This window comes from Schistocerca americana, chromosome 2 (assembly GCF_021461395.2).
Source record: "Schistocerca americana isolate TAMUIC-IGC-003095 chromosome 2, iqSchAmer2.1, whole genome shotgun sequence".
NCBI classification, from domain to species: domain Eukaryota; kingdom Metazoa; phylum Arthropoda; class Insecta; order Orthoptera; family Acrididae; genus Schistocerca; species Schistocerca americana.
In genome coordinates this window covers 458852987-458865348 of record NC_060120.1, presented here as the reverse complement: position 1 = coordinate 458865348, position 12362 = coordinate 458852987, and the positions used below count along the sequence as shown (strand labels likewise).

The window sequence follows — 12362 nt, the reverse complement described above, 5'->3', positions numbered from 1 at the left end:
CAACTTTAAAATTTTTCCCAAAAATTCTGCCATGTGAACATACACTGCTGGCCATTAAAATTGCTACACCAAGAAGAAATGCAGATGATAAATGGGTATTCATTGAACAAATATATTATACTAGAACGGACATGTGATTACATTTTCACGCAATTTGGGTGCATAGATACTGAGATATCAGTACTCAGAACAACCACCTCTGGTCGTAATAACGGCTTTGATACGCCTGGGCGTTGAGTCAAACAGAGCTTGGATGGCGTGTACAGGTACAGCTGCCCATGCAGCATCAACATGGTTCCAAAGTTCATGAAGAGTAGTGACTGGCGTATTGTGACGAGCCAGTGGCTCGGCCACCATTGACCAGACCTTTTCAGTTGGTGAGAGATTTGGAGAATGTGCTGGCCAGGGCAGCAGGCGAACATTTTCTGTATCCAGAAAGGCCCGTACAGGACCTGCAACATGCGGCCGTGCATTATCCTGCTGAAATGTAGGGTTTCGCAGGGATATTATGAAGGGTAGAGCCACGGGTCGCAACACATCTGAAATGTAACGTCCACTGTTCGAAGTGCCGCCAATGCCAACAAGAGGTGACCGAGACGTGTAACTAGTGGCACCCCATACCATCACGCCGGGTGATACGCCAGTATGCCGATGACGAATACACGCTTCCAATGTGCGTTCACCGCGATGTCGCCAAACATGGATGCGACCATCATGATGCTCTGAACAGAACCTGTATTCATCCGAAAAAATGGTGTTTTGCCTTTCGTGCACCTAGGTTTGTCGTTGAGTACACCATCACAGGCGCTCCTGTCTGTGATGCAGCGTCAAGGGTAACCGCAGCCATGGTCTCTGAGCTGATAGTCCATGCTGCTGCAAACGTCGTCTAACTGTTCGTACAGATGGTTGTTGTCTTGCAAACGTCTCCATCTGTTGACTCAGGGATCGAGACGTGGCTGCACGATCCGTTACAGCCATGCGGATAAGATGCCTGTCATGTCGACTGCTTATGATACGAGGGCGTTGGGATCCTGCACGGCGTTCCGTATTACCCTCTTGAACCCACCGATGCCATATTCTGCTAACAGTCATTGGATCTCGACCAACGCGAGCAGCAATGTCGCGATACGATAACCCGCAATCGCGATAGGCTACAATCCGACCTTTATCAAAGTCGGAAACGTGATGGTGCGCATTTCTCCTCCTTACATGAGGCATCACAACGACGTTTCACCAGGCAACGCCGGTCAACTGCTGTTTGTGTATGAGAAATCGGTTGGAAACTTTCCTCATGTCAGCACGTTGTAGGTGTCGCCACCGGCGCCAACCTTGTGTGAACTCTCTGAAAAGCTAATCATTTTCGTATCACAGCATCTTGTTCCTGTCGGTTAAATTTCGCGTCTGTAGCACGTCATCTTCGTGGTGTAGCAATTTTAATGGCCAGTAGTGTATCTGTGCTCTTTTTAACCAGCAACTCACCTCTCACTCCCGCAAGCTCCCCTGACGATAACTCGCTCACACCCATTGTTCCATCGCTGTAAGCCACTCATCCCCATACACCCTCGCTTGTCCTTTCTCACACAGTCAGTCAGCCGTACTCATTGCCGTTATCTGTTTGTGTCACTGTGTCACTGTCTTCCTGTCTCACAGCCATAGTTTCCTTCGTTCTGTTCTACTACTACTGGCTCCTCTCACTGTGAATGTCTCCGTCTTGCTACTACCTCATTGATTCCTTTCCACTGACGCTGTCATTTCGCTCTGTCATTATCTCTCTCTTCCTCGTTGTCATTGTCGAAGGCTCTGTCTCTTATCAATGGCTCTCACCAGCTTCCACACTCTCCCTGCTTCCTTCACTCTTTTCCAGGTACTGTTCTGTCATTGTCGACTACGTCCCACTACAAGTGCGTGCATCCGTTTCACTCACACTGCCATTGTCTCCTTCGCTCTTTCTATTTCACAACCACTGTATACTATATTCCAGTATTTTTTACGCTTCCATTTGTTTCCCCCTGGCACTGTCTCTCTCTCAGCATAAAAAACGCGAATATGTTCGCGTGCGAAAATTTTTGGGAAAATTTTTAAAAGTGTTAAGGAAGGTAGAAAGAGGGAGCTAGTATTCTACTTTTCAGTCAGTCCTTTAAACGGAGTTATATGGAAAGAACTTTATGCGTCAGTAAAATTTTGATAGTTTACTTATGTGAAACAGAAATAGTTCAGAATTAATTTTACAACTCAGACCGGACTTGAAGTGTACAAAAAATTTTCATGTTGCTCAGTACTACAACATGGGATTCCCAAAAACCTTCTGAGGGTAACATACACACTTTACAGATTATTTCACCATGCTACGTCACTTTATAAACACTGGATTGTAAGTGCGCATTTTACGTGTGCTACTTGGCTAACTTCAAACCTCTGTGTTTCAGTAATGGATAAATCTATCACGATAATTTTCAAGCTTGCTCCAGATCGAGATCTTAGGAATACAGTGCTCTGATAAGTGGTTGTGAATAGACAAGATGAGTTGCTGACGCAACTACTTAGATCTGAAGATGATCCACAGCGATCAAAACATTTAATCTAATTGAAAATATGAGATGGAACAATGAATGAGAATTATCTTAATCTTAGGAATACATTACCAAAATTTCAGACGTTTGTTGTGCGTAGCCGTCTTGGAATCTGCGGCTTGGTTTTGGTAGACCAAGAATCAAGTTTTTTCGGTTTTCTCTGGAACCGGCCATGAACGCAATGGTTCCCCCACAACGCCCCTCAAGATACACTGTAGATCACATCAAGTGAAAAAGGACCAACCGATGTACTCCGTTTGCGTAAAGTGGAAGATGTGTGTAATATTCGAAGTTTGACCCTGTGACGTAGAATAGTTACAATAAGACGATCCTTCCGCAGGGTCTACAAGAGGCTATCCAAAACACTTGGCTCTGTCTTTCTATCACCTATTGAATCCGAGGTGTAAGACCATATTTTATCCGCAAATCGTTCTACGGTTTCCATATTTCTCTTAGTTACCCCTTTTGTAACTAAATTTTTATGTTTGCTGGCAAATTGTTGAAGATGAGTGTTCCTGAGTAGTGGACCCCTTTTTGAACTAAAGTAAGTGCTTTTAAGTCTTTGTGCAGATCATTTTTGTTCCTGGTATTGTATATATGAACTGAGCTGTTTGTTGGGAAAAGAGATATATTATTTAGGACAAATTTCATTAAGGAGTAAATATACTGAGAGGCAGTAGTTAGTATACCCAGTTCTTTGAAGAGGTTCCTACAGGACGTCCGTGAATTTACTCCACAAATAATACGTATTACACGCTTTTGGACTCTGAAAACCTTTGTTTGACTTGAAGAGTTACCCCAAAATATTATACCACATGACATTATGAAATGAAAATAGGCAAAGTATGCAAGCTTTTTCATTTTTATGTCGCCTATGCCTGCTAACACTCGAATTGCAAATACAGATTTGTTAAGGCGTTTCTGCAGTTCTGTGGTGTGCTCCTCCCAACTGAATTTATTATCAAGTTGTAATCCCAGGAATTTAAGACTGTCAACCTCTTCTACTTGCTCTCCTTCATACTTTACGCATATGCTGAGTGGAAACCTCTTACAGGTTCTGAATTACATATAGAGAGTCTTTTCAAAGTTTAATGTCATTGTTACATATGAAGAAAAGCGTCGAACCCTATACAGAGTACTTTGGCACCTTCAACTTTATGTGATCCCACTCACAGTTCAACCTCTTCCCTCTTTGTTGACACTAGGGAACCATCTTCTACTTTACAGATATGAAGGTAAACATTGTTGGGCTTTTTCCATAATGTCATAACCACCTCTAACGTCATCGTTGTCGATGAAACGTTAAGCGCTAATCTCCCTTTCTTCGTACCTAATGCCGTAATACTTTAGCCTACCAAAACGGCTAGAAGCGACGGTAGACGGTACTAGTGTGGTGGCACATAGGGGTGACCAGTCTGTCCGTTGTGCTTATTTCGTCCCGCGCCTCATGTGGTTTAGAGGACCCAAGGAAGACGCAACTAAAGAACCTCAACGCCGCTCCCTTTGGGTACGAGTCGAGTGACTGAAGCACTGCGCCACTAATTTAGTGTCACGCATGCAGAATTAGGTGGAAGGAGATGGGCTGCTAAGTTACAGAGAATGAACTAAGTGTCTAATGGAGGCCAAGTGTGTGGGGTACCTGGAAGAAGTTGGACTGCTGAGCTGCAGAGAACGAGTTGGGTGTGAACCAGAGGCGAGCGGCGCACGCACCTGGTGGGAGCTCAGAGCAGGTCGTCGGTGGAGGCGTCGGCGCGCGTGGTCTTGGTGCCGTTGGCGGTGTGCGCGTGCAGCGGCCGCAGCTGCGCGTCGCCGCCGTTGGCGCCCGCCCCCGCCGCCGCGCCGTCAGCCCTCTGCCTCTGCCCCACGCTCCGCCCCCGCTGCGCCCCGCCGCCGCCGCCCGCCGGCCCGCAGTAGATCACCTTCCGGAACGCCTTCCGGAAGTTGTCCGACAGGAACGCGTACAGGATGGGGTTGACGCACGAGTTCATGTAGGCCAGCACGTGCGACACGATCTGCAGCATCACCTTCGCCGTCGTGATGTCGTACATCCCGACCGTCTTCAGCACCAGGATCACCTGCCGAGCACACGACACACCTCTGATAAACAAACATCACAACACCGGTACGGGGAGCAGGTTACATTTGTGAAGGAGCTACGTCACACTCATATCAGTCTTCTACAGAGTATGGGCAAACAAACGGTAATGCTTGAAGGTAATGTCTATCTGCGAGGGCATGCTCAAAACTGATGCTCTGACTTTTGTATCTGGAAACGTGTAAGACTTTTAAAGTAGAAAACTTTAGTAACACATTACATTTTTATTCGTCATGTCTATATGCACTACTGGCCATTAAAATTGCTACACCAAGAAGAAATGCAGATGATAAACGGGTATTCATTGGAAAAATATATTATACTAGAACGGACATGTGATTACATTTTCACGCAGTTTGGGTTCATAGATCCTGAGAAATCAGTACCCAGAACATACACCTCTGGCCGTAATATTGGCCTTGATACGCCTGGGCATTGAGTTAAACAGAGCTTGGATGGCGTGTACAGGTACAGCTGCCCATGCAGCTTCAACACGATACCACAGCTCATCAAGAGTACTGACTGGCGTATTGTGGCGAGCCAGTTTCTCGGCCGCCATTGACCAGACGTTTTCAATTGGTGAGCGATCTGGAGAATGTCCTGGCCAGGAAAGCAGTCGAACATTTTCTGTACCCAGAAAGGCCTGTACAGGACCTGCTACATGCGGTCGTGCATTATCCTGCTGAAATGTAGGGTTTTGCAGGGATCGAATGAAGGGTAGAGCCACGGGTCGCAACACATCTAAAATGTAACGTCCACTGTTCAAATTGCCGTTAATACGAACAAGAGGTGACCGAGACGTGTAACCAGTGGCACCCCATACCATCACGCCGGGTGATACGCCAGTATGGCGATGACGAATACACGCTTCCAATGTGCGTTCACCGCGATGACGACAAACACGGATGCGACCATCATGATGCTGTAAACAGAACCTGGATTCATGCGAAAAAATGACGTTTTGCCATTCGTGCACCCAGGTTCGTCGTTGAGTACACCATCACAGGCGCTCCTGTCTATGATGCAGCGTCAAGGGTAACCGCAGCCATGGTCTCCGAGCTGATAGTCCATGCTGCTGCAAACGTCGTCAAACTGTTCGTGCTGATGGTTGTTGTCTTGCAAACGTCCCCATCTGTTGACTCAGGGATCGAGACGTGGCTGCACGATCCGTTACAGCCATGCGGATAAGATGCCTGTCATGTCGACTGCTTATGATACGAGGGCGTTGGGATCCTGCACGGCGTTCCGTATTACCCTCTTGAACCCACGGATTCCATATTCTGCTAACAGTCAATGGATGTCGACCAACGCGAGCTGCAATGTCGCGATACGATAAACCGCAATCGCGATAGGCTACAATGCGACCTTTGCAAAGTCGGAAACGTGATGGTACGCATTTCTCCTCCATACACGATGCATCACAACAACGTTTCACCAGGCAACGCCGGTCAACTGCTGTTTGTGTATGAGAAATCTGTTGGAAACTTTCCTCATGTCAGCACGTTGTTTGTGTCGCCACCGGCGCCAGCCTTGTGTGAATGCTCTGAAAAGCTAATAATTTGCGTATCACAGCATTTCTTCCTGTCGGTTAAATTTCGCGTCTGTACCACGTCGTCTTCGTGGTGTAGCAATTTTAATGGCCAGTAGTGTATTTATTTCTCAAGACAGTGATCCCAACGAGAGATCAATTTGCTGATACCGTTTCTGCAGAAGGCTTGACTTTGTTCAGGGTCACTCCACCTCACCTCTGCTCGCATCACTTCATCACTATCAAGGTAAAGACCTCGAAGGTATTCTTTAAATTTTCGAAACAGATGAAAATTGGATGAGACCAAGTCGGGACTATGTGGAAGATAGATGACAGTGAACTCTAGGCGTCGGATTGTTGTAGATGTTGCAGCGGTCGTGTGTAGCCTGGCATTGTCATGCTGAAGGACTGGGTGCACCATGAGTGGACGAACTCTTCGGATTCGTGATTTCAGTTTTCGAGGATCGCTCACGCACCGCCATGTTGTTCGTTACAATTCGGAGCCCTCTAACGGCAGAGGGTTGCAACTTGCTGTAGCAAGGCGGAAAAGTCGACCGAGTAATACTCATAAGTTGTAATGCCTCAGCCGATATAAAAAATTCGGAGACATTACTTTTCAACTCGACCTCCTATGTATGTGCAAAATGACGAAGCATAAATGTCTACAGCAGAAAAAAGAGGCTGGAGATCCATGCATGTCTACTGGAAAGACAGTTTCCACCTATTGGAAAATCAAAGTGAGCTTTAGACGAAAGAGAAGCAGCTGTTTCAGTATTAAAAGCTGAGATGGCAAACCATTACTAAAAACAGAAGGGAAGGCTGAAAGATGGAAGGAATATATGGAAGGCCTGTACAAGGGAAATGAACCTGAAAACAGTATTGTACTATGGGGAGGATAACCAGGTAGAGATGAGACATTTGATGGTGCGAGAAGAATTTCACAGCGAACAGAAAGATCTAATTCGAGTCAAGGCCCTACAGTAGACGACATTACCTCCGAATTATTGAGGTCCATGACAAAACTATTTACCCGATGCAGTAGATCGGTGAACAGACGAAATACAATCAAAGAAAAGGTAATAATTACCATTCCAAAAAAGGCAAGTGCTGACGAGTGTGAATCTTACGGAACTATCAGTTTAATACACTGAGGCGACATATGTCTTGGTATACCTCCTAATATCGTGTCGGACCTACTTTTGCTGGGCGTTGTGCAGCAACGCGACGTGGCGTGGACTCAACGAGTCGTTCGAAGTCCCCTGAAGAAATATTGAGGCATGCTGCTTCTACAGCCATAACTGCGCAACTGTTTCCGGTGCAGAATTTTGTGCACGAACTGACTCTTGATTATGTCGCATAGGCCGCGCGGGGTCGGGGTAGCCGCGCGGTCATGGGCATCTTGCCACAGTTCGCGCGGATCCCCCCGGAGATCTGAGTCCTCCCCCGGACATGGGTGTATGCGTTCTCCTTAGAGTAAGTTAGTTTAGGTTAGATTAAATAGTTTGTAAGACTAGGGACCGACGTCCTCAGCAGTTTGGTCCCATAGGAACTTACCACAAATTTTCAAATTTCGTATGTCGCATAAATGTTCGACGGCTGGTCAAACCATTCGCTCGAATTGTCCAGAATGTTCTTCAAATTAATCTTGAACAATTGTGGCCCGGTAACATGGCGCATTGTCGTTCATAAAAATTCCGTCGTTGTTTGGGAAAATCAAATCCATGAATGGATGCAAATGGGCTCCAAGTTCCAGAACATTTCCAGCCGATGGTAGGTACAGTTGGACCAGAGGACTCAGTCCATTCCGTGCACACACAGCCCACAACACGGTGGAACCACCACCAGCAGGCACAGTGCCTTGTTGACAACTTGCGTCCATTGCTGCGTGGGGTGTGCGACACACGTGGTGAACGCGGAGTCTTACGCGACGGCATACGTGAATAAAACGTTCTCGGTTTTCCAGCCGCGTCAATTCGAATAAAATCCTCGAGCTTTCGATGACCATGCATTACTAAAGACACACAAGGGAAGTGTTCCTCTGAGGCCCATTGTTAGTGCAATCAGTTCGCCCACCTACAGACTTTCAAAACATCTGGAAGGTTTATTAGCACCAAAATTGGGACATTGTGAAAACCATGCTGTCAACTCGCAGAAATTTGTTGAGATACTCAAAAGAATGAAGTTAGGCTAAAAGGTCCTAATGGTTAGCCTGGACGTTTTTACTAGGGTGCCAATACAAGATACGCTGGATCTTTTGGCCCAACATTTTCCAGCTTGAATCATTAAGTTGTTCAGTCACGTCCTAACGACAACGTACTTTTTGAACTGCGGTGAATATTATGAGATGACGGACGGCACAGCTATGGGATCACCACCGTCTCCAGCAGTCACTAATTTCTTCATGGAGAACTTTGAGGAGCAGGCTCCGCAAACTGTGACATTACGGCCGTCTTGCTTTCTACGATACGTTGATGACGCCTTCCTGATATGGCCTCATGGTGAAGATACACTACAGCAGTTCGTCGATCCCATGAATGGTATCCATCCCAACATTAAATTTACTGTCGAGATGGACAAACTCGGAAAGCTACTATTCTTGGATGTTTTGGTTGACCGGAAGACAGGAGGCCAGCTTGGCCATTCAGTGTACCGGAAACCAACACACACTGATCGGTACTTGAACGCCAATACTTTCCACCACCCTGTACACAAGAAAGCGGTCCTGAACACGTTCGTTCGTAGAGCCAAGATTGTCTCTGACGACGACCACCTACAGTCTGAATTGCAGAACTTAAAACGTCTTTTCGGGGAAAATGGATACAGCAAAAGAGACATCGCAAACGCTTTCAAGGGCAACCGACGGAAGACACCAGGTGAATCAGTAGAAGAGACCAAACGGACTGCATTCTTGCCATACGTTGGAGAAACTTACAGCAAGTTAGGACGTCTACTGCAGAAACATGGGCTAAGACCAGTGTTCCGGCCCGCCCCCAAGTTACGAGATATGTTGCGCCCTGTTATAGACGACATTGCTCTTCGAGTGTCCGGCGTGTATAGTGAACCCTGTGAATGTGGCAGCATGTATATCGGATAAACAATTCGTACGAGTGCGGAGCGTTGTACTGAGCACAAGCGCCATATAAAACAAAGGGAGATTGACAAGTCGGCCATAGCGGAGCATTGCCTAGAAAACGGACATAAAATACAGTTCGAAAATACAAAAGTGTTGGCTCATGCATCTACATATTGGGACTCCGTTATAAAGGAAGCGGCCGAGATTCGTTTAACAACAGTTTCAACAGAGACCAGGGGTACACGCCCAGCAGGGCATGGGGGCAGGCGTTGGGCATCGAAAGAAAGCAAAGACAGATGCGTGACGCGAGAGTGGCAGTTTCAAACGTGGCGCCTGCCCTGGCGCCACCTGACGTCACCGGTGCTGCCACGGGCAATAGCTCCGCTAACTGCCCGGGTCGACGGCAATAGCTCCGCTAACTGCCCGGGTCGACGGCAATAGCTCCGCTAACTGCCCGGGTCGACTTACGCGCGCGCTCCACGGTGGGTCTATCTGATGGGCTGCTGATGATGTCATCATGCCTATACAAGCGAGAAACCGTAGCAGCCCCTGCAGTCAGTGAACTCCTGACGACGATGGCGGAGACGGTCATCGAAAGCTCGAGGATTTTATTCGAGTTGACGCGGCCTGAAAACGGAGAACGTTTTATTGATACGTGGTGAACCCCACTATCAGCTCTTACTAACTGATCAGGTTATGGTTTTCCAGTCGTATAGGAGCAACCAACAGGCTCACGAGCCAAAGAGAGGCACTACAGGCAGTGTAGAGTAGTTAGCAAAGGCACTCGCGTCGGAAGTCTGTTGCCATAGCCGAAGTGTCCTAAAGGATACGTTAGTCGATGTCCAACATTGATTTCTTCGGTTATTTCACGCAGTATTGCTTATCTGTTAGCACTGACAACTGTACACAAACACCGCCGCTCTCAGAGGTTATGTACAGGCCGTCGGCCACTGCGTTTCCCATCGTGAGAGGTAAAGCCTGAAATCTGGCATTCTCCGCGTACTGTTGACACTGTGGATCCCGAAATAATGAATTCCCTAACGATTTCCGAAAAGGAATGTCCCCTGCGCCCAGCTCCAACTACCAGTCCGCGTTGAGTCCGTCACTTTCCGTCATTCAGCCATAATCGCTCCTGAGTACAAATGACAGCTTCAGCAATGCACTGCCCCTATACGCCTCGTATATGCGATACTATCGCCATCCGTATATGCGCATTTCGCTAGCGCATGACTTTTATCACCTCAGTGTAAGTCATGCCGAAAACAGTAATATGAGTTACTTACAGAAGAACTAGAGAACTAGTAGACGTCGAACTCGAGGAAGTTTAGTTTGGGTTCCACAGAAATAGAGGAACACGTCTGGCAAAACTGACCTAGCGTTTTATTTTAGAAGATGCATTGAAGAAAGCAAACCCTCGTTGGCAGCATTAATAATGGTTCAAATGGCTCTGAGCACCATGGGACTCAACATCTGTGGTCATAAGTCCCCTAGAACTTAGAACTACTTAAACCTAACTAACCTAAGGACATCACACACATCCATGCCCGAGGCAGGATTCGAACCTGCGACCGTAGCGGTCACGCGGTTCCAGACTGAAGCGCCTTTAACCGCACGGCCACACCGGCCGGCGCAGCATTAATAGATTTAGAGAATGCTTTCGACAGTCTCTACTGGACTACACTATTTGAAATCCATAAGGTAGCATGGATAAAATATAGCAAGTGAAAACTTATTCATAACTTATGTAGTAACAAGTCCGCAGTTATAAGAGTCTAAGCACGTTCAAGGAAAACAGAAGTCGAAAACCGAATAAGACACGGTTGCAGCTGATCCTCGATTAATTCAATATGTAGACAATGGGCAACGTGTAAAAGAAATCAAGGAGAAATTTGAAAAGGAAATTAAAATTCAGGGTGAAGAAATTAAAACTTTGAGGTACGCTGATGACATTATAATTCCGTGGGAGACGGAAGAACACTTGTAACAGCAGCTTAAGAACATTGTTAGTGTTTTGAAAGGGGGATATACGATGAAAAACAATAAAAGTAAAACAAGGGTAGTTGAATACAGAAAGACAATAAAAGTAAAACAAGGGTGGTAGAATACAGACAGATTTTATCAGGCGATGGTGAAGAAGTTAGATTAGGTAATGAGACACCAAAATTAGCCGATGAGTTTTGCTTTCTGAGTAACAAAATAACTGACGGTGATCCACGTAGGGAGGATGTGAGGTGTAGACAGGCAATGGCAAGAAAGGCGTTTCTGATGAAGAGAAATTTGTTAACATAGGTTTTAAATTTAAGTTATAGGAAGTCTTTTTCGTTAGGTATTTTTTCAGAAGTATAGCCTTTTATGGATGTGAGACGTGGACGAAATGCAATTCAGACAAGAAGAGAATGAAAGTTTTTAAATGCCGAAGATTAGGTGGGTAGATTGAATACCTAACGAGGGAGTACTGTTTCGCACTGCTTGAAAAGAAGTTTATGGTGCAATCTGTCTAAAAGAAGGGGTCGGGTGATAGAACACATCCTGAGACATCAAGGACTCGTCAATTCGCAAATGTGAAGAGCTGTTCGAGATAAAAGTTGTGAACGAAGACCACATTTGTCAGGTTGCTTTGGGTTCATGTGGCAGTAGTTATGCGGAGATGAAGAGGCTTGCATGTGGTATAATAGCGTGGAGAGGTGCATCAAATCAGTCTTTACACAGCAGACCACAAGCAACAAAATGTATTTCTTCAGATCTTAGATACTGTACTTTCAATAGTCTTGTAATTTACGTGTTTCAGCATTTCTGAAAATTTAAAGTGTGTGGGTGTGAAACAGTGGTCGAATGTCATTTTGGGAAATAAATCATTATTAATGAACTGCAAAGGCATTTTAAAACGGTATCTATGAAAGCTGGTATTTGACTTCTAAAGGAATAGATTAATTAAGAGAGTTGGAAGCGATACTTTGTATCAACAGTATTCATTTCGTTCGACAATGGTGAAATGCCGAAACACACAAGGAGGAAATAAAATAACAAATTTTTTGGTCAAGACTACGAGTTTCATTATAGGTGCAGAACATGACCATCGCTTCTCAATGCATTTTC

General features: G+C 45.9%; 1 protein-coding gene across 1 annotated transcript in view; it reads right to left on the bottom strand.

Annotated features, from left to right (window-relative positions):
- The window catches only part of LOC124594091 (allatostatin-A receptor-like), a 72510-nt gene that overhangs the window by 14871 nt on the left and 45277 nt on the right, over positions 1-12362 (bottom strand). The window contains exon 3 of the mRNA XM_047132442.1: positions 4281-4645. Within this exon, the coding sequence (XP_046988398.1) occupies positions 4292-4645 (354 nt within the window). The 3' untranslated portion in view covers positions 4281-4291. The remainder of the gene's footprint in view (positions 1-4280; positions 4646-12362) is intronic.